General features: G+C 55.9%; 12 protein-coding genes across 12 annotated transcripts; 5 read left to right on the top strand and 7 right to left on the bottom strand.

Moving 5' to 3' along the window:
* Nucleotides 1-293: 293 nt before the first annotated feature.
* CHGG_00404 (uncharacterized protein) lies at nucleotides 294-2,499 on the bottom strand (the record flags this gene model as incomplete). Its single annotated transcript, XM_001219624.1, has 6 exons — nucleotides 294-449; nucleotides 552-1,010; nucleotides 1,077-1,268; nucleotides 1,335-1,448; nucleotides 1,518-2,188; nucleotides 2,244-2,499. The coding sequence occupies 6 exons, from the start codon at nucleotides 2,497-2,499 to the stop codon at nucleotides 294-296; spliced, it is 1,848 nt and encodes a 615-aa protein (XP_001219625.1).
* A 1,216-nt stretch (nucleotides 2,500-3,715) lies between these two features.
* On the top strand, nucleotides 3,716-4,439 carry CHGG_00405 (uncharacterized protein; the record flags this gene model as incomplete). The annotated part of the gene is made up of 2 exons (XM_001219625.1): nucleotides 3,716-4,034; nucleotides 4,174-4,439. The coding sequence occupies 2 exons, from the start codon at nucleotides 3,716-3,718 to the stop codon at nucleotides 4,437-4,439; spliced, it is 585 nt and encodes a 194-aa protein (XP_001219626.1).
* Nucleotides 4,440-5,280: 841 nt separating this feature from the next.
* Nucleotides 5,281-6,315, bottom strand: CHGG_00406 (uncharacterized protein; the record flags this gene model as incomplete). Its single annotated transcript, XM_001219626.1, has 1 exon — nucleotides 5,281-6,315. One exon carries the CDS (start codon nucleotides 6,313-6,315, stop codon nucleotides 5,281-5,283), a length of 1,035 nt encoding a protein of 344 aa, XP_001219627.1.
* A 1,404-nt stretch (nucleotides 6,316-7,719) lies between these two features.
* Nucleotides 7,720-9,501, top strand: CHGG_00407 (uncharacterized protein; the record flags this gene model as incomplete). The annotated part of the gene is made up of 5 exons (XM_001219627.1): nucleotides 7,720-7,798; nucleotides 7,848-8,090; nucleotides 8,160-8,270; nucleotides 8,334-9,115; nucleotides 9,175-9,501. 5 exons carry the CDS (start codon nucleotides 7,720-7,722, stop codon nucleotides 9,499-9,501), a joined length of 1,542 nt encoding a protein of 513 aa, XP_001219628.1.
* A 641-nt stretch (nucleotides 9,502-10,142) lies between these two features.
* CHGG_00408 (uncharacterized protein) lies at nucleotides 10,143-11,409 on the bottom strand (the record flags this gene model as incomplete). Its single annotated transcript, XM_001219628.1, has 6 exons — nucleotides 10,143-10,402; nucleotides 10,515-10,574; nucleotides 10,671-10,788; nucleotides 10,869-10,985; nucleotides 11,129-11,318; nucleotides 11,378-11,409. The coding sequence occupies 6 exons, from the start codon at nucleotides 11,407-11,409 to the stop codon at nucleotides 10,143-10,145; spliced, it is 777 nt and encodes a 258-aa protein (XP_001219629.1).
* Nucleotides 11,410-11,850: 441 nt separating this feature from the next.
* On the bottom strand, nucleotides 11,851-13,376 carry CHGG_00409 (uncharacterized protein; the record flags this gene model as incomplete). Its single annotated transcript, XM_001219629.1, has 8 exons — nucleotides 11,851-11,949; nucleotides 12,007-12,342; nucleotides 12,395-12,553; nucleotides 12,622-12,763; nucleotides 12,819-12,910; nucleotides 12,963-13,057; nucleotides 13,113-13,189; nucleotides 13,243-13,376. The coding sequence occupies 8 exons, from the start codon at nucleotides 13,374-13,376 to the stop codon at nucleotides 11,851-11,853; spliced, it is 1,134 nt and encodes a 377-aa protein (XP_001219630.1).
* Nucleotides 13,377-13,856: 480 nt separating this feature from the next.
* CHGG_00410 (uncharacterized protein) lies at nucleotides 13,857-15,055 on the top strand (the record flags this gene model as incomplete). Its single annotated transcript, XM_001219630.1, has 2 exons — nucleotides 13,857-14,124; nucleotides 14,175-15,055. The coding sequence occupies 2 exons, from the start codon at nucleotides 13,857-13,859 to the stop codon at nucleotides 15,053-15,055; spliced, it is 1,149 nt and encodes a 382-aa protein (XP_001219631.1).
* Nucleotides 15,056-15,772: 717 nt separating this feature from the next.
* Nucleotides 15,773-17,512, bottom strand: CHGG_00411 (uncharacterized protein; the record flags this gene model as incomplete). The annotated part of the gene is made up of 1 exon (XM_001219631.1): nucleotides 15,773-17,512. One exon carries the CDS (start codon nucleotides 17,510-17,512, stop codon nucleotides 15,773-15,775), a length of 1,740 nt encoding a protein of 579 aa, XP_001219632.1.
* A 330-nt stretch (nucleotides 17,513-17,842) lies between these two features.
* CHGG_00412 (uncharacterized protein) lies at nucleotides 17,843-18,975 on the bottom strand (the record flags this gene model as incomplete). Its single annotated transcript, XM_001219632.1, has 5 exons — nucleotides 17,843-18,057; nucleotides 18,246-18,319; nucleotides 18,456-18,480; nucleotides 18,542-18,679; nucleotides 18,786-18,975. The coding sequence occupies 5 exons, from the start codon at nucleotides 18,973-18,975 to the stop codon at nucleotides 17,843-17,845; spliced, it is 642 nt and encodes a 213-aa protein (XP_001219633.1).
* Nucleotides 18,976-19,843: 868 nt separating this feature from the next.
* On the bottom strand, nucleotides 19,844-22,554 carry CHGG_00413 (uncharacterized protein; the record flags this gene model as incomplete). The annotated part of the gene is made up of 6 exons (XM_001219633.1): nucleotides 19,844-20,933; nucleotides 20,987-21,398; nucleotides 21,488-21,699; nucleotides 21,755-21,812; nucleotides 21,878-22,358; nucleotides 22,444-22,554. 6 exons carry the CDS (start codon nucleotides 22,552-22,554, stop codon nucleotides 19,844-19,846), a joined length of 2,364 nt encoding a protein of 787 aa, XP_001219634.1.
* A 2,013-nt stretch (nucleotides 22,555-24,567) lies between these two features.
* On the top strand, nucleotides 24,568-25,265 carry CHGG_00414 (uncharacterized protein; the record flags this gene model as incomplete). Its single annotated transcript, XM_001219634.1, has 4 exons — nucleotides 24,568-24,617; nucleotides 24,666-24,845; nucleotides 24,902-24,953; nucleotides 25,239-25,265. The coding sequence occupies 4 exons, from the start codon at nucleotides 24,568-24,570 to the stop codon at nucleotides 25,263-25,265; spliced, it is 309 nt and encodes a 102-aa protein (XP_001219635.1).
* A 502-nt stretch (nucleotides 25,266-25,767) lies between these two features.
* Nucleotides 25,768-27,717, top strand: CHGG_00415 (uncharacterized protein; the record flags this gene model as incomplete). Its single annotated transcript, XM_001219635.1, has 2 exons — nucleotides 25,768-25,924; nucleotides 25,994-27,717. The coding sequence occupies 2 exons, from the start codon at nucleotides 25,768-25,770 to the stop codon at nucleotides 27,715-27,717; spliced, it is 1,881 nt and encodes a 626-aa protein (XP_001219636.1).
* Between the last annotated feature and the right edge of the window lie 269 nt (nucleotides 27,718-27,986).

The raw sequence follows: 27,986 nt of genomic DNA on the forward strand, positions 1-27,986 counted from the left end.
GTATTTCATCTCCCACCCTTTCAACCCAGCATCATCCCGTCGTGTCATTTAAATAAAAAAATGGAAAAAGGGGGTATCTCAGGAAGACAAGAATCGAAGTACGCCAGAGCAATATCCACCTCCCCACCCCCGCCTATTAACCAACGCTGCCGACCTCGATCATTTTCCTAGGGGATGTGTTGAGACTCACCCCCTACTTCAGGCACTAACCAACTCAGCCTTCACGTTCCTATCCCTCGAATGTAGCGCTCTGGCCCCTGAGGGGCAGCAACAAACAGGCCCGGCAAGGCCTATTAAGCTCGCCCAGCTTCGCGCCTCGCAGCCCAACCCTTGAGCGCAATCATGACGATTACCCAAGCCATAAGCAGGCCGACCAAGCCCATAGTCACCGTGTACATGAACATGGCGTCCAGCTGGTAGTGGATCATGCCGTCGATGGTATCACCAGCCTACACCGCAGCGAATTAGTCAGCCACTCAGCTCATCAACCAGTCCCCAAAGCCGTGCCACAAGAGAGAGCAAGGAGAAAAAGAAGAATCGGGTATACGTACACTCGCCATAAAAATAACCCCCCCCGCGGTCATGCCAAACGCCGCCAGCAGCTCGGTCGGCGGGCGCGAGGGCAGCACGGAGCGCGGCGGGCGCAGCCACACCAGCACGTAGGTCAACGCGCGCGCCATCGAGGCCCCCGTCAGCAGGTTGCCCCACTGCTTGTGCACCATGCTGGACACCATGCTGCCCTGCGTGTGCGAGCTCATCATGATGCCGAGCAGCACGATCACGAGCGCGGGGAAGGGGTTGGTGGAGAAGCCGTAGCTTTCGGGCTCGGCGTGTTCCGTTGGGTCTTGGTAGTGGTTGTTGTTGCGCTCTGGGTCGTTGTCGTGGGGGATGGTGTAGGTGTGGCGGCTGTTGATGATGGTGGTGGGGGGCTGGGGGGAGGTCTGGATGGCCTCGGTGACGGTGTAGTTGAGCAGGTTGCGGATTTTGGTGGACTCGATGAGCATGCCGCACTGGGAAAGGGGGTTAGGTACCATGGCGACAGCAGGGGGGTGGAATGGTGAAAAGGGCTCGCTTACTAGGCCGCCACCGATGAAGAGGACGGTGATGGACATGTGCTCGAGATCAGTGGCACTCCACTCACCACCCCAGTTGCCGAGGTGCTCGAGGAAGATGTTGGTAGAGCCGTAGAAAAAGATGACGGCGCTCTCGACGAACTCGGCCGACGGGCGCCATTTCTGGCCCGCTTTTCTGGGGCGTATGTTCCAGGCCTAGTGGGTGTATTAGTTAGCCCTTGTTTGTCCTTGCGTAGGTGATGATATTCAAGAGTAACAAACCCATCCGAGTTCACCAAAACTGCCTGCCCATCGACCGAGAGTGAAGATGCCTAGCCAGACAAAAACACCTCCTTTGATCCAATGCGCCAACCCGCTGAAGATACCATGGCCCTCCTAGAGATTTGTTAGCAAGGGCTCGATGTACCCTTTGTTTTTCCTGGTTTGGGCTGGGCAAACACCTACAAAGAAACGGCCGAAGGTGATGATACCCGTGCACAGAGCAATGAAGCTCAGGATCAAAATTGTCCGGTCAACGAAGTTATAAGCAAAAAGTAGGACTTTCCAGAACCGGTCCGAAATCTTCCCTGCGATCTTGGCTACGATCGAATGAGCCTTGGTCGACTTGGAGAACATGGGCAAACGCGCCTCGAGGTCCTCGTCGCTGTCATCGTCGTGGTGGTAATCCCGATGCGTATCGTGGATGGGACTTGGTGGGGAATCGGCACCCGACGAAAGCGAATGGCTGCGGAGTGATTCGGTTTTTGGTTCGGTGCCTTGTCCGCTGTCGTTGGAGAAGCGGCCGTACGGCCCGGAGAGAGAATACCGGGACTCGTGCTCGGCCATGGCGGCGGTCGAGACGGGGATAAAGCCTTGGCGCTCCTCGGCCCGGCTGGCCAATTTGAACTTCTCCCGCTTCAACACCCCCGCGACCCGTGCCAAAACACCCACTGCAACCTGCGCGCCCACCACAGACGTCACGATCCAGCCGAGCTTGTGGTGCGCATTGTTCGGATACAAATCGGGTGTGCTCGCGTTGTAGATGACACCCAGCAGCAACCCTCCCGCGTTGATGGCGAGGAAGGCGAACTGCACAAGGAGTGTGTAACGCGAACGAGCGAGCGACAACATGACGGCTAGAAGACCCTTCTCAGCAAATCGCCTTGGTTTCTACAAAGTGTTGCATCTTACCAGCAGGCAACGCGAAAACCCATCCCACGACCATTAGGGCGATGTGCCCGTAGATGGCCGCTTTGTTGTCAGGGTGGGCAAAGTACGTGGGGGGGTATTGGTCCTCGGGCAAGGGTTTGTCGGCTTCCGTCATCTCCATGCCACCCCCATGATCATGGCCGTGGCCACCATCGCCGTCTGCAAGGGCGACTGGGATAAGACCCAGAATCGCAACGCTCGCGAGAACGGGTAAAATCGAAGTCACGGGCGCCTTCATGGCCAACAGTTTTCGGTGGTCTAGCCACCAGATTCCCCGAGTTTCGTCTGAACTCCAAGCTCAATTGGGTTCGGCTGGTAGCTAGAACCCCAACCTGCCCTCGACAGTGGCGCTCGTTAGGTAGGTAGTTAATATCGGCTCGGTAGTGATTGCCGTGACACCCTTGTTAGTTGAAGTCGCTGCAGGTGCCGAGTAACGACGATGCGTGATGCCGTCTGATGTGTGGGTTTTGACCTGGGATAGATCGGACGAGATGGGCCACTAGTCAGACGGCAAGGGACAAAGAGGAGAGGGCGCCCTTATTATTTCAACTTCTACACAGATCGAAGGCCCGTAACGCGCCGGAAACGGCTGTCGGGAGACCAAGGGCGGGCACATCTACGATTAATAAAAAAAGGCAACGGACAGATCCAACGGAGCACCTCGCTTTCCCTGTTCCGGTTGCTGATTGGTAATTCATAGCTAAAATTCCTGGGGCCGGGCAGGAGTCAGGCCACCCGGCTGTTCCTGTTTGGTGCCCATTTTTGGCGATGCCTTCATGTTTTGCGCGTCTGCAACTCCGGGACATCCGAAACTCTGAAAAGCGGCGGCGGGGAGGTGTCAGGTGGGAATCCAAAATCACAGTGTGTCGCATACTGTGCGGGGCACCAAGGTCGATCGCCCATCAACTGAGCCCGTTTGCTGACTGTGCAGTACGAAACCGCACACCAGCACGCCACAAATACGCATCGACAGCTTCAATTTAGCCAATGGCGATCTGTGACGGTCGAGCCAGTTTGAGGTGAAGCTTGCCGTCACATGTCAACGCCGTTTCTAGTAGCGGCGGTGTGAGGGTTCGCCCGACGTACCGGCGGACGTGAAAGAAGGACCAAATGCGATTCGCCCAAACTTCATGAACGGCATCTTGCTTGAGGTGGGGTCCGGAGTTACGTGAGCTTCATCGGCGAGCTTCCATGACAACAGCGAAGGGACGGAAAGCCGGAAACACCACGGGCCATTCATCCCTTCTGATGCGGGGCTTTAACAGCTCGTTGAGTCACCTGAATAAATTGTGGCCGTCTTCTAGGTTACTTCGTAACTACTTGAATTCATCTTTTCTACTGTGCGGCAAGAAAAGTTTTATCTGTTATTACGCGATCTAACTGATGATTTCACAACCTTCACGCTCACAAGTTCCGTTCGAGCTCGGCGGCAGTTGGAGATTGGGGGAAGCATCATGAATCCTTCGGACCCCGAGACCAAAGATGATGCAAGTGGTATCAGTCAGTCCCGCCCGCAAACCCGATACCACCCTCCCTGCCGCACAGTACCGAGACGCGGCCAAGACTTCCTGCAGCTACCACTCTTCTTGGACGTCTTCGTCCATCTTGGCGGCAAGCCGGCGGAGTCGGAGTTGCGACAGAGCCCGAGACGCGGAGCAAGCGAGGTCTCCTGTATGCTGTATGTGTGCTCTCAACATCGGGCCCTGATGAATCATTTTGACGCGGCCTCTTCGCTGCCCAACTCTCACAAGGTTCCCGCTGACTTGCGGCGGCGTATGTACTGTGCAGAGGAGATCTCTGGCTTACAAGTACACAGTACACATCTTCCATCCAGATAACCAAACACAACCAGCAGGGGCACCGTTTGGTCGCTGAATAATAGGGTAGAAAAGAATTGTCCGGCCAAACACAGTATGTACACAAGTTATCTCCGTCACATCATCGCTCTTAGCCGCCGTCGGCCGCGTCCCACGGCCGACACATTTCCAGCTTCCCTCTGCCGTTGGAATTGTGACCCCACCTCTTCGCGATGCTCCCGCATGGACCCTTGTTTGTGTGCACCCTGGTCCGCCCTTCCCGATTGCAGCACGCCGCCGCTGGCCCGCTGATGCCGGTAGCGGGGGATTCAACCTCACCGGGAACCAAACATTAAGTCTGGTGGAAAGAGGCAAGCCGTGAGGGGGCTGCATAATGGGCGGACGAAAATCTTGCCATCTTTGCCTCAGCTGTCCTACCTCAACTTGGACACGCATGCAGGCACTTACACACAGTATGCGCATAAGGTAGCCTTTACGGTACGAAGTAGTTAAACGGAGATATGACGGACCTGGTAGTCATTCTGGCCAGACCAGCCTTGCCGGAGCTAGTGTACAGGGAACCACACATCGGTCACACTGCAAGTTTCCTTAAGGTGGGGTGCCATCATCCGAGAGAAAAAAAATAGGAAAAAAAGGAAGGAAAAACTCTCGCTGCATGGGCCCGATATTGCCCGTGGGCTGGTGCTTCAGGACCCACTCGTCGTCTTGTTTCCTCTTTGAATCCACACTGTGTGTCTTGAGGTCCACAACCCCTTCAAGATCGCATGGCGACGGATCGCGGCTGCTTTTTTCACAAGTGCACGGCTCGAGCGGCTCATCGCCTTACCAGATCGCGAATCAAGTAGTGCGAGGGTATCTAAGGATTTCGGGCTCGCAAGCTCCTCGCAATGCGAGAAGATGTCGTGTTTGAAAATCTCAAAGTTGACGTCATGACACATGCATCGCGGGCCACAGACTGGAGTCGTAGGGCTGAACGACAACCAAAACCCGCTGTGACAACAAACACAGCACAACACCAAACATCCCAGCTGGTTGGGACGGACAACGATAGGAGAACTAGGGCGGCGGGTGATCTTTTGTAAAAGACCGTACCACAAGATTGTGGTAGTGGGTATCTTTTAACTAAATAAGTAGTTGCACCCTGCATCCGGCATTCCGTTGGTATTATACACATTCACCCACTACCAATAGCCACTGAAGTCTCACAAGACAGACCGGCCCGACCCCGGAGCAAGCCTCCACTTCTCGCCGCCGTCCACCTCCACAACTCTCCCTTCTCGCTGCAACTTCCGCAAAATCTGCACGACCCCGCCCGCCGCCGCCGGGTGCAAGCTCTCGGGTACATCCCGGTAGATGCTCCGAACCACCTCCATCACCGTCCAAGCATCACCCCCAGACCCATTCCCAGTCACCACCTTCCCACTCCCCTCCCCCGCCGCCACCGCGGCCGCGTCCGCGCTGCCCAAAGCCGAACGGAGCGTCTGTACAACCTGCTCCTCTCGCTGGCCGCGGTGGCGGATATACTCGGCAATCTTGCCGGGCCCGTCGAGCAGCACGGGGCCGTGACCCGGGTAGGCCGTTGCGGTTCCCTCCCGGTCCCCATACAGCCGGCGCATGCGCTCCAGACTAGCAACATACGTCGCCAGATCCTCAAACACGCTCGTGCCATGGCCCAGCACATTGTCCCCCGTGAACAGCGCCCCGCGCTCCGCCCAAAACAGCACCATATGGTCCGCCGTATGCCCGGGGGTATGCGCCGCCGTCAGCGTGGCGCCCTCCACAGAGAACACCTGCCCGTCCTCCATCGCCGCCTGCCCGGCCTCAGGCTGGTGCTTGTGCACGGGGGTGCCGGGCCACTCGGCTAGCAGGCCGGCGACGCCGCCCGTGTGGTCGTGGTGCCAGTGCGTGAGCAGCGCCGCCGCGAGCGTCGCCCGCTCCTCGCGCAGCACCCGCCGCAGCGCCGCCAGCCACGATGCCCGGCCCTCGCCCGTGTCGATCAGCAAGCGTGAGGCGCCCGTGCCGACCAAGTACGTGTTGGTGCCCTGCAGGGTGAACTTGCCCGGGTTGCCGCCTAGGATGCGGATGCACCCCGGTGCGAGGCGCTCGACTTCGGGGAGCGGGGGGAGTGGTGAGGGTTGGGTGCTGCTCATCTTTTTGTTGTTGGGGTTGTGGTTGAGGGGGGGCCTGAGTTTGTGGAGGAGTGGCTGCAGGAGCGGGCCGGCCGGGTGCAGGCGCATCGGTGGGTGGCTTTGGCGGTTCTCTCGGTTAGAAGTTGGGGAGGTACACTAAGTATGTAAGGATTATATCCATTGCGTGACGACGCGGGGTTGTGGTGTCTGGGCGAGCTGCGGGGTACATTTATTGGCATCGGTTTCGGTTATGTTGTTGCCGAGCTTAAGAACACTGGCTAGCTGTTTGCTGGCATGTGCTCCAAGTACGAAGTACCCCATTGTTTCGGTTTGAAGAACTGGCTGTGAGGTACAATGATTCATCGCCTGGAACTCCGGTTAGGATGTGAGAGAGGATCGGGTTATTAACTGCATAGCTAGCATCGGACGGCTTCGATCGTAGGTGTGCCTGGTATCCATGTATCCAGGAAGAGAGGAATGATCGACAGGCACTCTTTGGAAGCGTACCTGGGTGCCGCCAAAATCTTAACGAAAAGAAAGCCATTCGGAAGCCCATAGCTAGTCTACTTTTCATTTGGTTCACCTTCTTTTATTTTGTTTTACTTTACCTCTCTTTTTTCTCTTTAATTCCTTCTCTTTTCCTGGTTCTTTTCTCTTGTTTCTCTCTTTTCTTGGTTTTCTCTCTTTTTTTTTCTTTTTTCCTGGCCAGGGTGACAGGGGCGTACTCCTTAAACAAAGTGAATATTGTAAATAGTTCTCCAAAACCTTAGCTGCAAGTGCCATCAAACTTGACGTCACGATTTGCAGTTGGACAAAAATCTCAATCGGGCATCATTCGACCAGTGCCGAGGCCGGTTGGGGGAGCTGATGAAACCCCTGTCAACGCGCTCCTTGTCCCCGTGTCCCCGTGTCGCGGCCCCCATTTAGCGCCCGAGCTGAAGCGCTCCACGCCTGCCGATAAGCCCTGGTGGTGGGCTCGATAAGCAATTTCCAGCCAGCCGAAGCCGCCTCAGCCAGGAGGCAGTTGGACACTGTTTCGGCGATGCGACAGCAGTCGATTTCGAAGAGGTTAACTAACATTCAGACTTCCTATTGCCACAGCCCAAATCGATTGACGTAAGTGTGGAGCCCATTGTTATTTTTCCGCAACTTGCACGTGAATATGTTCTGATCAGGCAACTAGGGTACCTATTCTTCCTGGCAAACACTCGCGTGCGGGCTTCGCCTCCGACTCCCGTACATACACCAATCTTCAACACTCTATAGATATCGTTCGCAACTCCTGAAGCACAACGCGTCCGCTATCCCAGCCGCATTTTCGAGACTCATTCCGCCAATTGCAAGATACCGTCTCCTCGCACGCTCCATCGGCTCCCAAAAGCAATCGAACCGTGCATCGCAATTACTCGCGTCTCGAGCGACACCCACGAAACGGTCGAAAAACGATCCTCCCACGAAGAACCCCCCTTACGGCCGAACTTTTCCGACTTCCCCTATCCAACAATTCTCAAAATGTCGGCAAGACCTGCGACACCAGCGTCGCCCAAGAACCACAAAGTCAGAGCGCCCCAACCAGGGCAGCCCATGTACGGTTGTGGTAAGCTGTTTCGGTTTCCCAGCTTGCGGTTCTCTTCTGACAGCTGCAGAACACCTACAAAGACTCTTCAATCAAGATCAGGCGACTACAAATACGTCGATCCAACATTACCGGTCAATCCTTCGGAGCATCTTCGATACGAACCCTCTGATCCCGCAAACTGCCAAGACCATCGACGGGCAGATTGTCACGTCGCTGACTCCGACACACCTATGTCTCCAATGCCCCTCAACCCTTACAGAAGATGATCGGGCGAGACATGGGACCAAGAAGTCACACAGGTTCTGTATGTTAGCGTCGCCCATGGTGTTGGTCGTAATAACCGGGTATCCACGGCTCACTGACACGAACACAGATGTGGAATCCAGGAGCGGTGCTTTGTACTGCCAAATGTGTGACGATATTGTCTGGGACCCTACGTTCGAGGAGCTCAGGTTAAAGAAGATTGGAACAGGTACCTTCTCATGTACGCTCGCCTTGAACCGGTGCTAGTGGTTGCCGTCGCTGCAGTGTTCTGACTTTCTTGCAGTGCGGAAACGCAAACATGAGGAGCTATTCGAGACATCGGATCCTGTTCGGGACAACCCGGCGTACATCTCGTCAAACACAACAACGGCCTCTTGCAAGTCCAATGGCCTGCGGGGCATCTACAATGCCGGTGCGACCTGTTACCAAAACGTCGTCCTCCAAAGTTTCCTTCATAACCCCATCCTCCGCAACTTCTACCTCAGCGACGGCCATTCTAGCAGCACTTGCAACGTGGAATACTGCTTGAGCTGCGCAATCGACGACATGTTCCAGGATTTTTACTCGCTTGAGAACACCAACGGGTATACGGCGGCGAGCATCCTGTCGGCATTCTGGTACAACCAGAAGAAGGCCTTCGAGATCCTGGTGGCGACCAAGGAGCAAGACGCCCACGAGTTTTTCCAGTTTTTGGCAGAGGAACTGCACGAACGCAACGGCGACGGAAAGAAGCCCGAGAGCGGCAGCGAACACAGCTGCAACTGTATAATCCACCAAACTTTCTATGGCAAGCTGCAGAGCACCACAACCTGTCAGAACTGCAGCGGCGTGACGCATCAAGTGCAGAGCTTCCTGGATCTCAGCCTGCCACTGGAAAATCTCTCGCACAAAAAGGGCAAGAAGTCTGCGTCTAGAGGGCTGCTGACATTGCAGGAATGTCTTGACGAAGAGTACATCAAGTCAGACAAGTGTGAATACCGCTGCCACAGCTGCAACTCCATGCAGCAAGCCCGTCGGCAGACTAGCATCAAGCGGTTGCCAAATGTCTTGTCGATCCAGCTGAAGGTAGGAAGAGCCCCGCTGATGCCCTAGAGGTAGATGCAGTTATGCTAACCGCCGCGCAGCGGTTCGAGTACAAGCAAGGTCGCAACGAGCGCGCTGCAAAGATCGACACGCCTGTGCAGTTCCCGCTCGAGCTCAATATGCTTCCCTACACTAACCGGGGCCGTTCTGGCGGCTCCGACGCCGGCAAGGACAACTACGAGCTCGCCCGCTCATGCACCTACGACCTAGTCAGCGTGGTCGTGCACGTTGGCGAGATCGACACGGGCCACTACGTGTCGTACTGCAGGGTCGGCGACCAAGTGAGTGTCTACCCCATTACTCCTACTTCGCCTTCCTCCTCTATCTCCCCTTCCGATCCTGATGCCATCCCTATCTCTATTGAATAAGAGGCTAACAAGTGGATAGTGGTTTGCGTTCAACGACCACCGCGTAGAGCTCGCGCAGAAGTCAGATGTGCTCAACGCGAAGCCGTACCTGCTTTTTTACGTCGTTCGGTCCTTATCGTGAGGCCAAGGGACATAATGGCTAACTAGGCGTTTCAACCGGGTCTTTTCTTTCTGGTTGCTTTTGTAATTACTAGATACCGGGTGGTTTTCGTCTCTTTGCCCGGCGGATAGGATTATGCCGCGCATGGGATTTGCTTTTTCTGTCACTCGGTGGCAGCGGAGGGTGTTATGGCGTCGAGGGAGGTTGGGTTTGATTTGGGGAAGCATGGGACAACCTTTTCTGCACCGGACGGCAGGCGGGCAGTCAGGCAGCGTAGATACTCAATCTAGGTAATTTATATGGGCGTTATAAGGGTCAGCCGCTATCTCTATTTGGTCGTCCTCCATCCTCGCTTCTTTCCCCTTTGTACCGTGTCCCATTTTGAGTACTATAACCATAATGAAAGTATGCGCCCATTGCGCATGGCCCGTATCTATGCCACGCCCGCCTTTTCTACCACATTGCCCCCTAAAAAAGATCGTCTAGAAAGATAGATCCCCTCATCTCTTCCCCTCCCCAACCACCCAAACCACGCAACTAACTAAACACGCTTCCGCCACCCCCAACTCGACGACTCAAAGTTAGCATAGCAGTAGAACTCGTTGCCCAGCCCGCGCGCGTGCACGGGCTCGTAGTCGGTCGTGCGCAGCCCAAACGCCCGGTACACCCGCGTCACCACGTCTTCCATGCGCTCGCCCGTGCACACGATCAGTCGCGGTTGTTGTTGTTGTTGCTGTTGTGGTTGTTCCTGGTCGGTGTTTGGTGAGAGCGGGCGTGCGAGCCAGCGGACGGTGAGTGCCGCTGGAGGGAGGGGAGAGAGGGGTGGAAGGTTAGCTTTTTGGGGGGGGTTGATCATGGTAGATGGCAGGGGTTGGGATGGTGTTGGGAGGTGGGAGGGTGGTGGGATACGTACCTTTGGTTTGGCAGTCTTCGCTGAGGAATGGCGGATCGCAGATGATGCGGTCACAGGTGCCTTTGAGGCGGTCTTTTAAGCAGCGGGTGGATGTTCAACATAACAGTTCGATCCTGGCATGGCAGGAAAAATAAAAGGGTAGGTAAGGAGACAAACCTGGTAACTTGAGCGGTTCGGCAAAGTCGTAATATACGAATTCTGGGAAGATGTTGAAGCGCCTGTCGTGCTCGAGCAGGACCACCTTAGGCTTGGGCTGTTCTGGAGGAGCAGCGTTCTGGGCGTGGCCGTCAGTGATCATGATTTGGAAGGTATGGTGGGAGAAAGGGTATAGAACCCATGGGGACAGCAACTCACCAAGATGTTCTTCACTGCCATAAACACACTGGGTGTTGAGACCACCGCCACCGTCATGTCCGACGTGGCTCCCTCAAGCATAAGCTTCGCGTATAGCTCGGCGGTTTCGTCCGCATACTGCATCAATCATCATTAGTGCCATGCAACCCCCTTTCTCTAGTAGAGGTTGAATCGAGGGGCTAAGAAAAAAGGGGGGAGGCAAATCCCCTTTCCCATTCGACCCGACCAAAAAGAGAAGGCGTGGACTGTAGGAGCCGTACCCAGAACTGACTCTCGTTCCAGTCCTCTGTGAACGCATCCATAGATAAGGGCTTCACCTCAACCTCAACCTTGTCGATGGCTGCGTGGATCGCCTCGGCCTGCACCTTGAGCTTCTTGAACTCCTCGGCGCGGGCATCACGCTCGGCGTAGAACTCCTTTAGCGCATCGAGGGTGGAGGCGGGGAGCGATCTGCATAGACTGATCAGTATTGTCGTTTTGTTGTGTTGTGTTGGGAGCACGATACTTACAGCCCGTCGTCGTCACTTTCATGGTTGGTCATTTTGTCCGAATTTAACACTGCCTTGGCGTTCGCTGGGGTTGAGGGGTGGATGTGGTGAAGAAGGCATTTATCGAACTATGTGAAGGAGGGGCTCGGGGGGCCAAGAAAAAGAATTTTAGGGAGTTTTGAGTGGTGGGTTCGACAAGCCATTTGGGTTGCAAATCGGGCTGGATTTTATAGATTCCATTACGGCATGAGTTGCACTAGGACACGAATCTTCAGACGAGGGAAGGCATGAGATCTGTCGGCCTTGGTGCATTCACAGAGAGCTGCCGCACACCCGGCACGACAAGGTAGCCATAACCACGACCACGTGTGCGATTTCAAACCATTCTCATGGACCCTTGAACTAATAAAATAACGTTTAGTTACAACGGTACCTATATACACTCCACAGTGTCTGGCTTGCCGTTTGAACCCCAGCCCGCCCAGTCGCCCCTTTTACTGGTCGTCAAGCACATGGATGTACTTCTTCTCCTCCCGCTTTTCCCTCTCAGTCGCGGGCGGCAGGTCGTAGAATGCCGACGAACGGAAGCCCTTCTATGCGGGGATTAGTCACATGTAATGCAATACACAGTAGGAACCAAAGTGACGTACCAGGTAATGATAAGTCCACTTGCTGATGTCACTGGGTTCCATGCCGAGATCCTTAAACGTTTTGGCCGTCTCGTCAATGACCTGGTCGTGGAACTCGCGCTCGATCTCGTCGGCGGACATGATGTCCCACCAGATGAAGCGGTTGAGCAGCCCCGCGGCAGGCTTGAGGAGCGCCTTGGGCAGGTTGATGTGTCTTCGCTTCTTGTAGATTTCACGGTCGACCAACTCGGCGATCTCGGCCGTCGAGTATTGCCGCGGGCCGTAGAGCTCGAAGGTCTGGGACGCTGTGTTGTCGTCAAACATCATCTTCTCCAGCGCCTCCCCGACATCGATGACCTGCAATCTGTCAGAAATCAGTGTCGAAATTGCTCGGACGTTGTATGCATACATGCACTGGCCAGTACGTCTCCTGCATGTTGTTCGCCGTGAAAAGGTTCGCAACGCTAGCGAGCTTGAGCAACAGCTTGTCCTCGAAACCGAACATCGGGGCCGGCCGGACAATGGTGGTTTCGGGGAATATATCCCGCGCCACCTTCTCGCCATAGCCCTGCAAACAGGGTTAGTTTCGCTGAATATTTTAACGAGATGTAAGTCAGTAGTTAAGTAAGTAGTTACCTTGGTCGCATAGAACTCGGAAGCCGACTGGGGGTTGGCATTGTACGACGAAACATGGATGAACCGGTCAACGTTGTACTTGGCGACGGCCTCCGCGATCCGCTCGGTGCCCTCAATGTGCACATCTCCGAGGGAGAAGTTCCTGATTCCCGTCAGCCCTCGCATTTATGCTTGTTGCCTCAGCTTTCTCAACTCACTTGGTGGGATAGTTTCGGCCGACCAAGTTGTAGACGACGTCAGAGTGCCGGACGCTCTCCTCGATCGACTGGGTGTTGTGAAGGTCGTATTCCTGGCTTTCATTCAGTGATTGGCCTTCCTCCCTGCCGCCTTGGGTCCCTCACGATGAACACAACACGGCCCAAATCGCCGGTCACCTTGAGATGGCGCTTGGCCATCTCCTCCCGGTACGGTACAATGACGGTGCATCCCTGTCTCGCTGCGGTGTCTTTGGTCAGTCGCGGGGTGAAATTGCCTCTGGTGGACGGTCGAACCTAGCCGGTTGACGATGTAACGGCCGAGCTGGCCGGTGGCGCCGAAGACGGTCGCGGTGTGCCCACCAAGGGAGGAGCTGGAGGCGGGTTCTGTCAGCGAGATTCCGGGCAAGGAGAGGGAGTAACGAACCGGCCGCCCGTGGTCCTGAGAATAGGCTTGCCGGTGCGCGTGATGTGCACATCGGAATGAATGGCCCGGCGCTGCAGTGCGCTTCTAGCAATCTTGGGGGCCGTCGCCCGCACGACGGTCGGCAGGGAGGCCATGGTGGCTGGTGGTGGATGTGGAATCCCAAGGTGGGCGGCGTCGCAGTCAATTGACGTTAACAACGGAGGCTACGAGCTTCATGCAATTCGACCAAGCAATCCATCCCGCCCGCCGGCTCCAAAGCTCCGACCCGCACTGGCCATCCAAGACAAACGTCTGGATGATTGGCCAATAAGAGGGTAAAAAAGAATGCAAGGCAGCTTGAAGGGCACGGACCATGCGGGTAAGGTACGTACCGTTACCAGTAGGCTGCTCCCTGCCGCGTCAAGTGGGAGGATGGCGGGCGGGCTGCAACAGCTCATGCCTTCCACTACCAACTCCCAACATCATCAGCCCCACGATTCCCACCACATTCATACCCGGCGTTTGTCACCGCGACACTTGAACTAAATACGAGCGGACCGAGTCAAAGCTGCAGCAATATTCGATCCCCCGCCCCGAACCCCTCCCACCAATTTCCCAGTCATCGGTGGTCGAATATGAACGTCGACACCATCTCCGACTTCCTCGCCGAGCAACGGGATAGCGCCCCCGATGAGCTGCAGCACCTCGTGCTCGAGTTTGAGACACTATGGGAACGCAAGCTATGGCACCAGCTCACCAACCAACTGATCGAGTTCTTCAACAACCCAGGTAGCGCACCGCAGCGCTTACAGTTCTACAAGGTCTTCGTCCTCAAATTTGCCGATAAGATCAACCAACTCAAGCTCGTCGACCTTGCGTTGAAGGCAGCTACACAATGTAGAGGTACGCGACCTTTCTGCAGGTCATTGCACGGCGTTTTCTAACCTGAACAGACAACCAGGAGCGGCTCTCCTTCATGGAGGCGGTCGTTAAGAAGGTGGATAACGAAGAGTCACAGGACGCTTTGGTATTCGCCACAATTGCGGTGGCCCGCGTGAGGCTTGACCTCGAGGACCTCGACGGCGCGAGGAAAGACCTAGACCGGGCCGAGCGGGTTCTCGACAGCTTCGACTCGGTTGAGACGATCGTGCACGCGGCCTTCTACGGCGCCAACGCCGACTACTACCAGGCCAAGGCCGACTTTGGCTCGTACTATCGCAACGCCCTCCTCTACCTCGCCTGCATCGACATCAAATCCCTGTCCCCCGCCGAGCGGCGCAGCCGCGCCTACGACCTGTCGATCGCCGCGCTGGTCAGCAGCAGCATCTACAACTTCGGCGAGCTGCTGCTGCACCCGATCCTGGACGCGCTCTCGGAGCGTGAGGAAGACAAGTGGCTGCGCGAGCTCCTCTTCGCCTTCAACCGCGGCGACCTGGCGGCGTACGACGTGCTGGCGAACCACATCAAGTCGAACCCGCTCCTGGCCCAGCACGCCCGGCAGCTGCGCGAGAAGATCTACCTGGCGGCACTGACCGAGGCCGTGTTCCGGCGCCCGCCGCACGACCGCGCCATGACGTTCGCCACCATCGCGGCCGAGACCAAGGTGCGGCCCGACGAGATCGAGCACCTGATCATGAAGGCGCTCAGCCTAGGCCTGCTGCGCGGCACCATCGACCAGGTCGACGAGGTGGCGCACATCAACTGGGTGCAGCCCAAGGTGCTGGACATGAAGCAGATCGAGAACATGCGCGGGCGACTAAAGGAGTGGGACTCGAGCGTCAACCAGCTGGGCAACTGGATCGAGACCGTGGGGCAGGATGTGTGGGCGGCATAGATGATGGGGGAGGGGGGTGAAAACAAGACAAAATATCACGGGCACGTACAACCATACATGAATGACATGCCTTGTATGATAATAGACTTGCCGAGTCTAAATGACAAACCATGGGGCCGCGTAAAGCCACCCATCGGAATCCAATACTCGTTCTCTTTGTGTGTATGTTTGAACGCCATGCTCTTTGTATGGGTATCTTATCCCCTTCCAAAACATCTTCTCCTTTCAAAAAAAAACATTCCTTCAAAACCCCCAGTTTGTCTTTCATCTCACTCTCCCAACATCCCCCATCCCCCCCCCCCCCCCCCCCCCCCCCCCCCCCAAAAAAGCGAAAAAAAAGGACGGAGGTGTTTTCTTTTACCGCCGTTCTCCTCCTCCCCCCCCAAAGAGAGAGAAAACTCCGCGCGGACCCGCGGGGGCACCACCACCCCCCACACACGGGGGGGGAAGGAGGGGCGACACACTGCTAGGGGAGGGGGGCCTCCCCACAAAGGGGGGGAATACGCTGGCCCACAAAAAAGGAGCCGCAGAAGAAAACCGCGGTGGGGCTAAGGGGTTTAAAAAACACAGGGGCGGGTGTCTTGGCGGCGGGCGAGCGGTACGGCTGGACGAAGGACAGCGGCGCGGCCAGCAGGCCCGTGATCATGGCCAGCGAGAAGTTGAGCGTCGCGAGCGTCGACAGGAACATGCCGAGCAGGAGCAGCGAGAAGGACTTGATTAGGTTGTACTGGTGCGGTGTGGCTGGTGTGGCGGGCAGGGTGGTGAGGAGGTGGGACAGGGCCGGCGGAAGGAGGATGTTGAGGAGGGCGAAGGTTGCGAAGAGAGGGGTGAGGGTCTGGGTTGGGTTAGTGGTTTGTTTGGGATGTGAGTGGGGAGAGGCCGGCTTACGCTTTCTGGGACATGGTTGAAGAGGTAGAGGGGAACAATGGAGAGTGACTGGAGCAGCGCTACGACGCCCAGAGGGAGGAACAAGTCGCGCTCGACGGCGGTGGGTGAGGTGGTGGTGTCCAATTTGTTGGTCTTGTCACTACTAGACGATGTTGCGCCTGCTGCCGGTTGGCCACTCTTTACCCAAAGCGCAATAGCCATGATGGTGAAGTTGGCGGCCACCAGCATCGCGCTGGGCAGGTAGGTACCAATGCTGACGAAGCGGTCAGTCTGCATAAGCAGGTAGAAGAAGAAGCTCTGGTGCAGGTGTTCGAGGAGGTTGTTGAGACTGCGAAACGAGCCCTCGACCACTCGGCCCATAGCCATCTCGTCCTGCCAGCCCTGACCAAACGGTTGTAGCGTCACGGCGTCGACGTGATAGGGGATAAAGCTGCTGTGGGCACCGCTGGCCAGTCCGAGGCCCTGCTTCAGCATGCCACGCAGCATGGTGCGCAGTCGGTCCGGGTATCCGCTATCATGATGCCACATCTCCTGTAACGCGATGTTGATCCCCATCTGGCCGCCCGCGATGTTGACGATCGAATTGATCAAATCCAGATTCGGCAGCTGGCCGTTGACGCCGTCATAGACGACGTGCACCCTTTCGAAGCGGCCCTCCTGGGCGTAGTCGAGGGCAATGGCACCCTGGAGCAGTCCGGATTTGAGCGGTAGGCTGGAGACATGGGAGGGGTCGTGGGCGTCATGGTAGGCATCGACCCACGCCTGCGGGCCAGCAATGCTGTCTGGTGTAAGCACCAGGATGATGTCCTTGGACCACAGCGACCAGCGCTTGAAATAGCGCAGCAGCGTCAGGGCGAGGGGTATTCCATTCCTGTTGATCTCTTGCTTGACGTTTTCCCAGGCGGCCACCAAAACGATAGCCTCCGTGGCATCACCTCGCGGTGCTTGTAGGATGGCGTAAAGGTTCTCGCCCGAAAAGTCGTGCCCTGCGGCGTGGTATGTAAAGTTCTGCCGAGCCGTCTTCAGACCGAGGCCCTTCACGATAGGCTCGAGCTTGTCGTTGATTTCGGTGTTGCTCTTGCCCACCACCTCGTTTACCTCGTGCTTGTACGCTCGGAACACATTCTGGTCACTGCCGCCAAAATACGTGTGGACCTGGCCCGGAAGGAGGGCATTTTCGGAGATGTATGTCTTGCGCGAGTACCTGTCGAGAGGAAGTAGGAAGAGCCAGGCGACACCGACGAGGATGCAGAGCAGCGACAAGTATGGCGGGAGCTTCAGGATACGCGGATCGCGCCGTAGCCGCAGTGCACTAGCTACCATCGCATTAGTTGTTTTTCTCCAATGCCGCAGAAATCGAATTGGACAGATGCCTACCCAGTAATCGCGGCATCTTGGCTGCAGTCCCGAAAGCGCTCGAGGGCTGCGGCGAATTGTGCGACTTGTGTTGCACCTGCTGTGCTGGCTGTACTGGGGATGAGCCAACGACGCAGTAATCGTCAGGGGAAGACGCACGCGATAACGAGGTAACTCGAGTGTCAGCGAGTCGTGGCGCGCTGTCGAATGCATAAGATGCGGGAGAGCTAGCCGTTTACGGTCAAGCGCAAAACTTGTGAGAGGCCCTCCAGGGAGCACCAAGGAAAGCAATTGATTCGGAGACGGATACGAATAACTACCTAGTGATAGTTATAACTGCAACTTGACAACTTAAACCCAAAGTTGAAGGTCGCTAGTAACGAAACAAAAGTGACGTAGCCATTACAAAGTGTACCCCGTAAACCGAAACCGCTACTCCGTCTAATTACATATCTGCGTCACTCATCAATGTCCCATGCGCTGACGGGCCCCCCAGCCAGGCGCAGGCCTCCAGCCAGGCGCAAGCCAGACAGGCGCAGGCTCCTAGACAGGCGCGGGCCCCAGCCTCTGATTGCTGCCGGTCACACCAGGAGCAACAGTCGGAACCACGTTCGTCAGTGGAATCACGCCATCCCGGCCATACGTCTTCTGGTCCACGCTGACGTAGAAAGATGACCACGACCGCAGTCTGAGCTTCGTCTCGATAAACCGCATGACTACCTCCGGCGGCACGAGGAATTTTAGGTAGCCCAACCCAACTAAATGCGGCCGTTTGTCAGTGTCTATCTTGCCTCTCAAGGACGGGAAGACAAGGAAAATGAATGCATACAAAGATAGCCGACAACCAATCCACAAGCGTGCCCAAGGGCGCTAGAACCTGGCGTCACCAATATGGCAAGTAGCAGCGCAGCAATGGGCACCGTCCAAGTGGGTATGGTAGGCTGACCCCAAATGATGAAGTAGGGTACGGTTGCATTTGCGCGTATAGCTTCGGCCGCATACAGAAGGAAACCCCATATACTGTAAACACGCCCATCCGTTAGCACGCAGTGGTTCTTCCAGACAAACACAGTTGATTATGTTGAGCAGTGTGGCTTACCTAGATCCCAAGATTGGGGTGTTGGCCCCTAGCAACCCCCGCTCAATTACAACATACATCAACGCGGGCACCGTTGAGAATGCTAAACCGACCCGGTCAGCCATTCCGTCTTTCCCTCTCTAGGGGTTAAGGGGAGCACCCACGGCCAAAGAATAGCGCTACCGAGATGAGCGTGCCGTGCTCCTTTTCGAATCGCTCAAGGAGCGGGACGACGCCCAAGAAGTTAATCGTGAGGTGAAACGCATCGATGTGCATGAGAGGGTAGGTATTGGTTCGATACACTGTCCACGAGCTAAGGTCAACTTCGTATTCTTCTCTGGGCCCAAGACCACGCCACCCCTGAAGAGCCGTCGACGCGAAGGGGGGAAGGGGGCGTTGGAAACCCACGTGTTGAGAAGTTGACGAGATCCGGCTCTAGCCGGCCCCAAGATTTGAGCCTCCACCCCGGCAACAAGGCGGCAGCTTCAATCGCGACCATTATGCACATTACAACTTTCGTGAAGATCGGTAGATGATCGATGTAGGACGTGGTCCGCTGCAAGCCGAGCTTCAGCATGTGCGTCGGGTTGCTCGGCATCTTGGCTGTGTGTGTTTAAAGCCCCTTGTTTCCTTGTGTGTGTGTGATTGTCTAAAGATCTTGGTTTCCAAAGTTTTCTATACCCCGTGTATAAAAACGCGTCGTAGGCGGAACGAGGGCGCGATAACTTGGCCTGGTCGGTCCGCTCGGCGAAACCGTAAGGGATAAGCTCCTCGGGAGGACTATGGTATTGTGTTTTCTATTCGTCTCAATCGTCAATCTGTCGTAAAAAAAAAAGGGATGGTACGAATACGTCAAATTGGATAGAAGTCAAAAATGGAGTGTGCAGAAGCATTCCTACTCCCACGTAGAAATTGAAAATGTAAGAAGTCATCGATGGAGCTGTCATGTCGCCGCAAAGTTCAACCAACAGCATCCACAACCCCGTCACCCTACGCTTGCCTTATCGGGTCGCCCGCGGAAAACTTGTGTGGAGGATTTGGAAGTCCCGATTACTGCATAGTTACATGGTTTCTTGCAGGGATAACAAGAACCCCGCCATCCTGCCCCCACCATGACATGTGAAAGGCCGAGTTAATCTGTCTGCTGTGCTGGCGTTTTTGGATCTATGCATGGATCTATCTAGACTGATAGAAAGTGGAATAGGTATCGTGTTATTCCCATGGAATCTCATTCAGAGATGCCAGGACATACCGCAAACAGCCCACTGGCATAGGACGTCGAGAAGCTTCTTCACAAACAATACATTCAAATGCAAGGCCCATGACTATACATACAAATGAGAAACAGTGCTGCGGATTACGCCAATTCCGGTAATCCCATGAACCCGCCAACCCACAAATCCCTGCATGCCGCTCCGTCTTCCATCTTCCGGCTCCTTGCCTCACAGTCTACTTTGGTATATGTTTTAGTTCTTGGCGTTCTTGGCCATAGTGTTAAGCGCGCTGCCGTTCTTGAACCACTCGAGTTGGCCCTCGTTGAAGGTGTGCGACAGCTTGATGTCGAATGCCGAGCCGTTGCTGGGGTGCACGCGCATGGTGATGGGCTTGCCGACGGCGAGCTCGGTGCAAAGGATGTCGACCTTGTCGTCGGGCTGGATTTTGTCGTAGTCGGCGGGGTCCGAGAAGGTCAGGGGAAGCATACCCTGCTTCTTCAGGTTGGTCTCGTGGATACGGGCGAACGACCGGGTGATGATGGCGAGACCGCCAAGGTGGCGGGGCTCCAGGGCAGCGTGCTCACGAGAAGAGCCCTCGCCGTAGTTCCAGTCTCCCACGACAACCCACTTGATACCCTTGGCCTTGTAGTCACGGGCAACAGCCGGGACGGCGTCAAAGGCGCCGGTGGTCTGGTTCTTGACCTTGTTGGCCTCGCCGTTGGCGGCATTGATAGCGCCGATCAGCAAGTTGTTGCTGATGTTGTCAAGGTGACCGCGGTACTTCAACCAGGGGCCAGCCATCGAGATGTGGTCGGTCGTGGTCTTGCCCTGGGCCTTGATCAGAATCTGGCAGTCTGTCGCGTCCTTGCCGTCCCAAGCGCTGAACGGGGAGAGGATCTGCAGGCGGTCGGAGCTGGGCGAGACCTGGACGCTGACGGCATTGCGGTCCTTGGGCGGGGCCTGGTAGGTATCCTGGCCGGGATCGTAGCCGTTGGCAGGCAAAGATTCACCGGTAGGAGCGGCGAGCATGAACTCCTTGCCATCCTTGTCCTTGAGCTTATCGGTCAAGGGGTTGAAGCTGAGAGTGCCGGCAATCGACATAGCCACGACCAAGTCAGGAGATGTGACGAAAGAGTGCGTAGCAGGGTTGCCATCGTTGCGGCCGGTGAAGTTGCGGTTGTACGACGAGATGATAGAGTTGGCCTCGCCCTTCTTGACGTCGCGGCGGTCCCACTGCCCAATGCAAGGGCCGCAGGCGTTGGCCAGGACGACACCACCGAATTCCTCGAATGTGTGGAGCTGGCCATCACGCGCAATGGTTGCGCGGATCTGCTCGGAACCCCTGAACCAATCTGTCAGTCGGCTGCCGTTCCGGAAAGTTGTAAAGGAACTTACGGGGTCACGAAGAACTCAGACTTGGTCTTGAGACCATGGTTGAGAGCATCACGAGCGATCGCGGCAGCGCGTGACATGTCCTCGTATGAAGAGTTGGTGCACGAGCCGATCAAACCGACCTTCAACTCCTCGGGCCATCCATTAGTCTTGACGGCCTCGGTGAACTTGGAAATCGGGGTCGCAAGATCGGGGGTGAAGGGGCCGTTGATGTGGGGCTCGAGCTCGGACAGGTTGATTTCGATGAGCTGGTCGTACTCGGCGCCCTCATCCTCGCGCAACTCCTTGGCGTAGGAGCGGGCGAAGTCACCGATTTCCTTGCGCTTGGTGGCAACCAGGTAGTCGTACATTCGGTCGTTGAAGGGGAAAACGGAGGTCGTCGCGCCGATCTCAGCGCCCATGTTCGCAACGGTAGCTTCACAGAAAACATGTCAGTATGTTTTCAATCTTCTTAAGCTTTGCAGAGGGGCCAGGCGATTGTGTCAAGGCACTAATAGGACTTACCCATGCCGGTCGCAGAGATGCTATCAACACCAGGGCCGTGGTACTCGACGATGGCACCGGTACCACCCTTGACAGTGAGGATACCGGCAACCTTGAGAATAATATCCTTAGGGGCAGTCCAGCCGGACATCTGCCCGGTAAGCTTAACACCAATAACCTTGGGGGCCTTGAGCTCCCAAGGAAGGTTGGCCATGACATCCACGGCGTCGGCACTAATCGTAAATGTTAGTCGATTATGAGGACGTCGAGAAGCTCGGTACAACTTACCCGCCCACGCCAATAGCAGCCATACCGAGACCACCACCGTTCACAGTGTGGGAATCAGCTAAAAGGTGTCAGTTCGAGTTCTCTCTTCTTCCCAAATTTGAGGAGTTCAGGGTTGGTACATACTGCCGATGAGAAGACCGCCGGGGAAAGCGTAGTTCTCGAGCAGGATCTGGTGAATGATACCAGAGCCGGGCTTCCAGAAACCGATGTTGTACTTGGCGCAGGCGCTCGCGAGGAAGTCATAAACCTCCTTGTTGATGCCCACCGCACGCTCGAGATCCTTGGCACCGCCGATCTGGGCCTCGATCAAGTGATCACAGTGCACAGTGGTGGGGTTGGCGACCTGAGGCAGGCCAGCACTGATAAACTGCAGAATGGCCATCTGAGCGGTGGCATCCTGGCAAGCGACGCGATCCGGCCGCAGCTTGAGGTAGGAGACGCCGCGCTCAATGTCTTGGTTGTGCGGGTCGTCCAAGTGAGAGTAGAGGATCTTCTCGGCGAAGGTGAGGGGGCGGTTGTTCAACCTTGACCTGACGATCGAAAGGTTCTCTGACATCTTCTTGTAGTTGATGAAGTTGCCCTCCTCCCAGTTGTTTTGTCGGACCTAAACACATATCCAAGCACATGGTTAGCCACCCCTTACCCAATCACAAACATTCCTCTCCCACTGTCTCCAATTGGAAACATACCTTCTTGTCCAGGGGAGAGTCAGTCACGGTTGCCATACGGCGGAGGCCTAGGCTCGCGCTGCCGACAGCGCGGCTCCGGGCGACGCCCAGGAGCTGACGAGAAGCCAACATGGTGGTGGTGGTGGTGACGGTTCAACTCGGCACGAGCGCAAAGAGAAAGTCAATTGGAGTGGAGGGGTTGTCACCCAGGCAGCCTCGCGACAACGACGAGGAAAGAATGGTAGTGGAATTTGCAGACGGGTGACTGCTACGAGGGAGAAAGGAAAAAAAAAAGGTGGAGAGGTTCGAAAGTTGGAGGAGTCGTAGGCGGGATTTTACATCACAGTGGCAACGAGAGGCCGGGACCTGTTGTGAGCTTCCTCCCCACCGTCATAGCCGAGAAAGTACCTCGCCCGGATGGAGACGACCGGCTGGCCAATCAACGAGTCGCCGATTATAACTGCCCGCATTGTGGGGGATCCTTGGGTCGCAGGGCATGACATCGTTTCCCAGCCCAAATCAGGCTAGCCTGTTTCAATGGGGCTTCCGTTCGAACGTCGCATTCCCGATCAAAGCCGCAACTGCGCAACGTTTCCATGTCTGCCCTGACCTCAGCCTTCCTCTCGCGCTTGGCCGCCTCAACCCTGAGTGCCCGTTAACTATTCGTCTAGAAGATATTTTTTAGCACCGCTGAAGCCTCACTGGCCGGACCCCGACTTCTCTACCTACCAGCAGACGCTGAGGCGGGCTTGTTGGTTTTCAGTGACAGACAGGGGTACAAATATCGAGGTAGGCCCGAGAGGCACGAATAGCCGAGGCAGCCCTGGTGAGATCCCTCCCTGGTGTCCACCGAACTGCTAGCCTCCATTTTTAAAAATGGTGGGAGGGGCATGTTGTTTTGCCATTCATTGCGTCTTTTCTCCCACTGCATGCTACGCAAGGGTTTTAGCGCGGGGCTTGGATACCCTGATACTCCCGGGGTAAGAGAGAGCAGGGTATCCGGACTTGTTGATGACATGTGCTTCATGTGCCCCCCAAGCCCCTCGCGTGCAAACACTCCGGGCGAGCAAACCCCAGGGGTTGTAAACAGGCACGTAGCTATGTTATTTTTGTCTCGATAGATGCCGAAACCAGTCTAAGATCACACGGGCTTCATCTCTTCACTCGTTGCCGCCGGGAACTCCCACATTTTCCAGCACATGGGTGCGGAAACTGGCTTGGACTTCAACCCCATAGCTTACTGTGTCGTTCTAGGTTATGCAACTGGCCAATACCGGGAAGCTATCTGTCAATTCAGGAGGCCAACCGTTAATTTGAACGAATTACTGGCGTGATACGTCCGATGATTGACATCACCAACCGCGACATGCGTTCACACCGCGGGGTTGGTACGCCAGGCCGTTATGCAGATTGGAGGAATTGACCATACGCAACCTGCAGGGCTAAACTGTGACGCAACCGGTCGACGATCTCTGCGTATTTCTGGTTCAAAATCTGAAGAATCCTCCAAACCGGCAGCAAACCCGATTTGCATCCCCGAGTTGCTTCAACTCTCACCATCCCATGTGGTGTTGAAGTCGGTTCTCGATCGCATCCGAGGCGGATCCGTCTGAATTCGAGAACTGCGGGTCCTTGGGCCGTTTCGTGAGGCATCGGGCACAAGGAACCTGGAAATTTCTGCTGGCCTGGAGACCCTTGGAGTGGGGCCGTGTATCGGCAGGGGCCCGACTCGGCGCCTCGAAGCTCGGTCGGAAATGGAGATCCGAGGGCGATAACCCCGTACCTCCGGCTTGGGCCGGTCGCAGAACGGCGGCCTTCCGACGGCGACAAAGATGAGGAACTGATCAGGATGGTGGCGAGATAGAATGGCTTAATTGTGCTGGTCAAAATTGATGGCTAATATCGGCTTGCAGCTGCAGTTTTGTTCGTGCGTTTGTGCACATGTGTGATATATCCGCATAAACTTCGGCTCTAGTTAGTGAGTTTGGCGACGTGGGGGACCAAAAATTGCTAGCAGAAAACTTACCCCACTAAAAAGCAGACCTCACCATACTCACACCACCAGCAAAAACAGACTCAGAAGACCCCGGCTGAGTCCATTAGCCAAAGCTTGAGATTTGGGTGCCGATTTACCTCATAGCAACAATGGGGGTTTTTGCAAAGAGAACAAAGACAAAAACACGGAGACGTGTTCGGTGAGTTCCCATATCAAACTCTACAACGCTCGACTAACGTTAGTCCAGCGACGTCGATCAGATCAAGGCCGATCTCTTGTCCCCTAGGCATCTCCAGCTATATAAGGAGACCAAGGCGGCCGAGGACCTGCCCGGCTTTGGCCGTAATTACTGCGTTGAATGTGCCAAGTGGTTTGAGACCGACTCGAGTCTGGTTCTTCACAGAAAGGGAAAGCCTCACAAGAGGAGGTCCGTATACACCCACCACCTCTTTGTTAATGTAATCCCCTAACACATGATCTCAGGCTAAAGCAGTTGCGCGAAGGGCCTTACACTCATGAGGAGGCGGCTGCTGCCGTAAGCTACAGGACAGACAACGGGCCCGAAAAGACAAAATCTCAAGAGATCGAGATGTCATAAACACGCTGTCACCAGCCGGGTGGGCATGTGGCTCCGTCAGTAGATGCTCTTGGGGGGTATTCATATGGCAAGGCGTTCGGGTCGCGGGTATGGGCACATGGCGTCAGGGACGACAGGAGAAGGAAAAGTTGCGCTTGTTTGCTTCATGTCCCGCAAACACAGGCATTTCCAGAAGCTCCCAAGGCGGATATTGTTTCTTACACAGAGTATAAAGCGAGTTAGTCACCTGGAGACGTCTCAACGCTCTAGAGGGACATGCAGCAGTTTTCACATATATTTAAGATAAGCCGAACTCGCGGACATTGATATGAATCCAAGTTCACTCCATTAACAGCGCTTCGAGCCGTCCATTTTCTCAAAATATTGTTTTCTCAGCGTCACCTGAATCTTTCATTCCAAGAATTGCAAGAATTTCCCGTTCGCAGCAGTAGTTGTTCCACTCTTTGTCTGACTTTGATGTGAAAATAACTCCAACCTCTCGAGGAACTTGTTAACCTTGGTTATTTCCCTTTTAGATGCTTGTAAATTGTAAATCGGGGAGTTGCAGAAAAAGAGGTAGTCAGTAATGTCGCATTGGTGGAAGGCAGGCTAGTGGGGTCCCCTTGGCTCCCGGCACCCTTGTTGGCGAAATTGTTAGCGTCGCGGCGCCCAACACCTCCCTCGAAGTCGCCTCGGTACGAAAGTACGCGATGACCACTTCATGCTTTTTGCAAGCTGGTTCTCGCGCATCTCAAATTCAGTACCGCAAGCCATGGGCTCAACAGCATACGCAGCGTACAAAAATGGCGCTGCCAATGCCAGCAGCGCGCACACTGTCACAGCCATGAGCAGGTGGTCAGTCCTCGACAAACAGCTGCCGCCCATCGATAGAATCAGGGCGATCCATGTCTATGATTTTGACAACACGCGTATGCCCTTTTCAATATGATGTTTGTGTGACGCGGGCGTAGGCTAACCCATTTGCACCGCGTCCACAGTGTTCAAGACCCCTCTCCCGAATCCCAAGCTCTGGAACGGACCGACGATTGGAATGCTATCGAATCCCGATGCCTTCGTCAACGGCGGGTGGTGGCACGATTCGCGCATCCTCGCCGCGACAGGCGAGGGCCTTGCTAAAGAAGAGCCCCGCGCGTGGGATGGGTGGTGGAATGAGAAGATTGTCGAGCTGATTCACTTGAGCAACAAGCAGAAGGATGCGGTCTGTGTCCTGCTCACGGGGCGCTCCGAGTCGGGCTTTGGCGAACTGATCAAGCGCATGGTCAAGAGCAAGGGCCTCGAATTTGACCTGATCTCCTTAAAGCCCTCGGTTGGACCCAACAACGAGCGGATCACCAATACCATGGTCTTTAAGCAGATATTTTTGGAGGCGCTAATGGAAACGTACAAACACGCTGAAGAAATTCGAATCTACGAGGACCGGATAAAGCACGTCAAGGGCTTTCGCGACTTTCTAGATGAGTACAACATCAGGAAGCTGAACGGGATGGAAGGCGCGCCGACCCGAGGGACCATCAATGGCGAGGTCATCCAGGTAGTGGACATAGCCACGTTCCTCGACCCAATTGTTGAGGTGGCTGAAGTACAACAAATCATCACCGACCACAACGCCGCCCTGTCTAAGCGGCGGCGCGGCAGCAAAGGCGAACGCTTTGCCATCAAAAAAACTGTCTTCTACACAGGATACATGATCAACAACGCTGACACGCAACGGCTACTCACTCTCGCACAGACTCCTCAGAACTTGTCCGAAGGCGACATCAAGTTTCATGCTAACAACATCATGATTTGCCCTCGGCCCTGCCCGCCCGGCATCCTAGAAAAAGTTGGCGGAATGGGAAACAAGATGACCTGGGAGGTAACTGGCACAGCCAACCTCGAGAACTCCATCTGGGCGGTGTGCGTCAAGCCCGTGCCCGCCACGGCCAAGTTCCACACGGGCGACCCGGTCCCGCTTGTCGTGCTGGCCTTGCGTAAGGGCGCACGACACGCCGAGGCAGGTAAGATCCAGAAGTGGCAGCCCGTGACGCCGGACAAGGCCTTCCGTTTCGAGACCACAGTGGGCGAGAAGATCCTTCTGCGCATCGAAAGCGATGGCCCATCTCAGCACGGTCCCGCCGGCAGGGCGCTTAACAAGCGCAAGCACACCGCTGGTCAGGATGACTTCCGCGCGCGCCCATCGGGTGCCATCCAGCAGCAGCAGCAGCAGCAGCAGCAGCATCCGCAACAGCAGCAACAACACCGGCAGTTCCACCACCAGGGGAACTTTGCCGGCAGCGCTGGCGGTGGTGGTGGTGGTGGTGGTCGCGGAGGCGCTGGGAGAGGCAACTTCCGTGGCGGTGGCGGTGCGGGCCGCGGAAACAAAGGCCAGCGCGGGGGTGCCGCCAAGGGCCGTGGTGGCCGTGGCGGGCACGGCGGCGGCGGGCATCACTACAAATCGCTGGACGACGTCGGTGGGCGTGACAGCCAAGGCGGGTTCGCGCAGATGTACGAGGATGAGCCGCACACCCGGTTCCAGAATCAGAATATCCCAAAAGGGCCGTCTAACCCTGGGAACCCTGGGTTCTATGGCGGCGGCGGCGGCGGTGGTGGCGGTGGCCAGCAGCAGCAGCAGCAGCAGCAACAACAGTTTGGTCGGCCAGGGAATAACCAACCCGGCGGTGGTGCCGGTGGCGGTGTGTCAGAGCTGAATAATTACTACTAAGGAGTGGGAAGTTGTGGTTGGGCTCAGGCGTTGTCATCTGTATTATCAACATACCCCTTTTATCGCTTGTTGCTTGCGGAGGGGCGATCTGGGACGAATATTCGCACAGTCTTGGGTCCCATCTACCATTGTGGGATTTTTGTTGGTCGCGGTTTACCATTCGGCGGGAGTATATATTTGCGTCACGTCTCAGGGCATTTGGAGTTGGGCGGGGAGGGGAAAAGCGGGCGTTTGGCTCGGTCTTTAGGGAGGGGGTTCCTGGTACCCCG

This window comes from Chaetomium globosum, genomic scaffold (assembly GCF_000143365.1).
Source record: "Chaetomium globosum CBS 148.51 scaffold_1 genomic scaffold, whole genome shotgun sequence".
NCBI lineage: Eukaryota > Fungi > Ascomycota > Sordariomycetes > Sordariales > Chaetomiaceae > Chaetomium > Chaetomium globosum.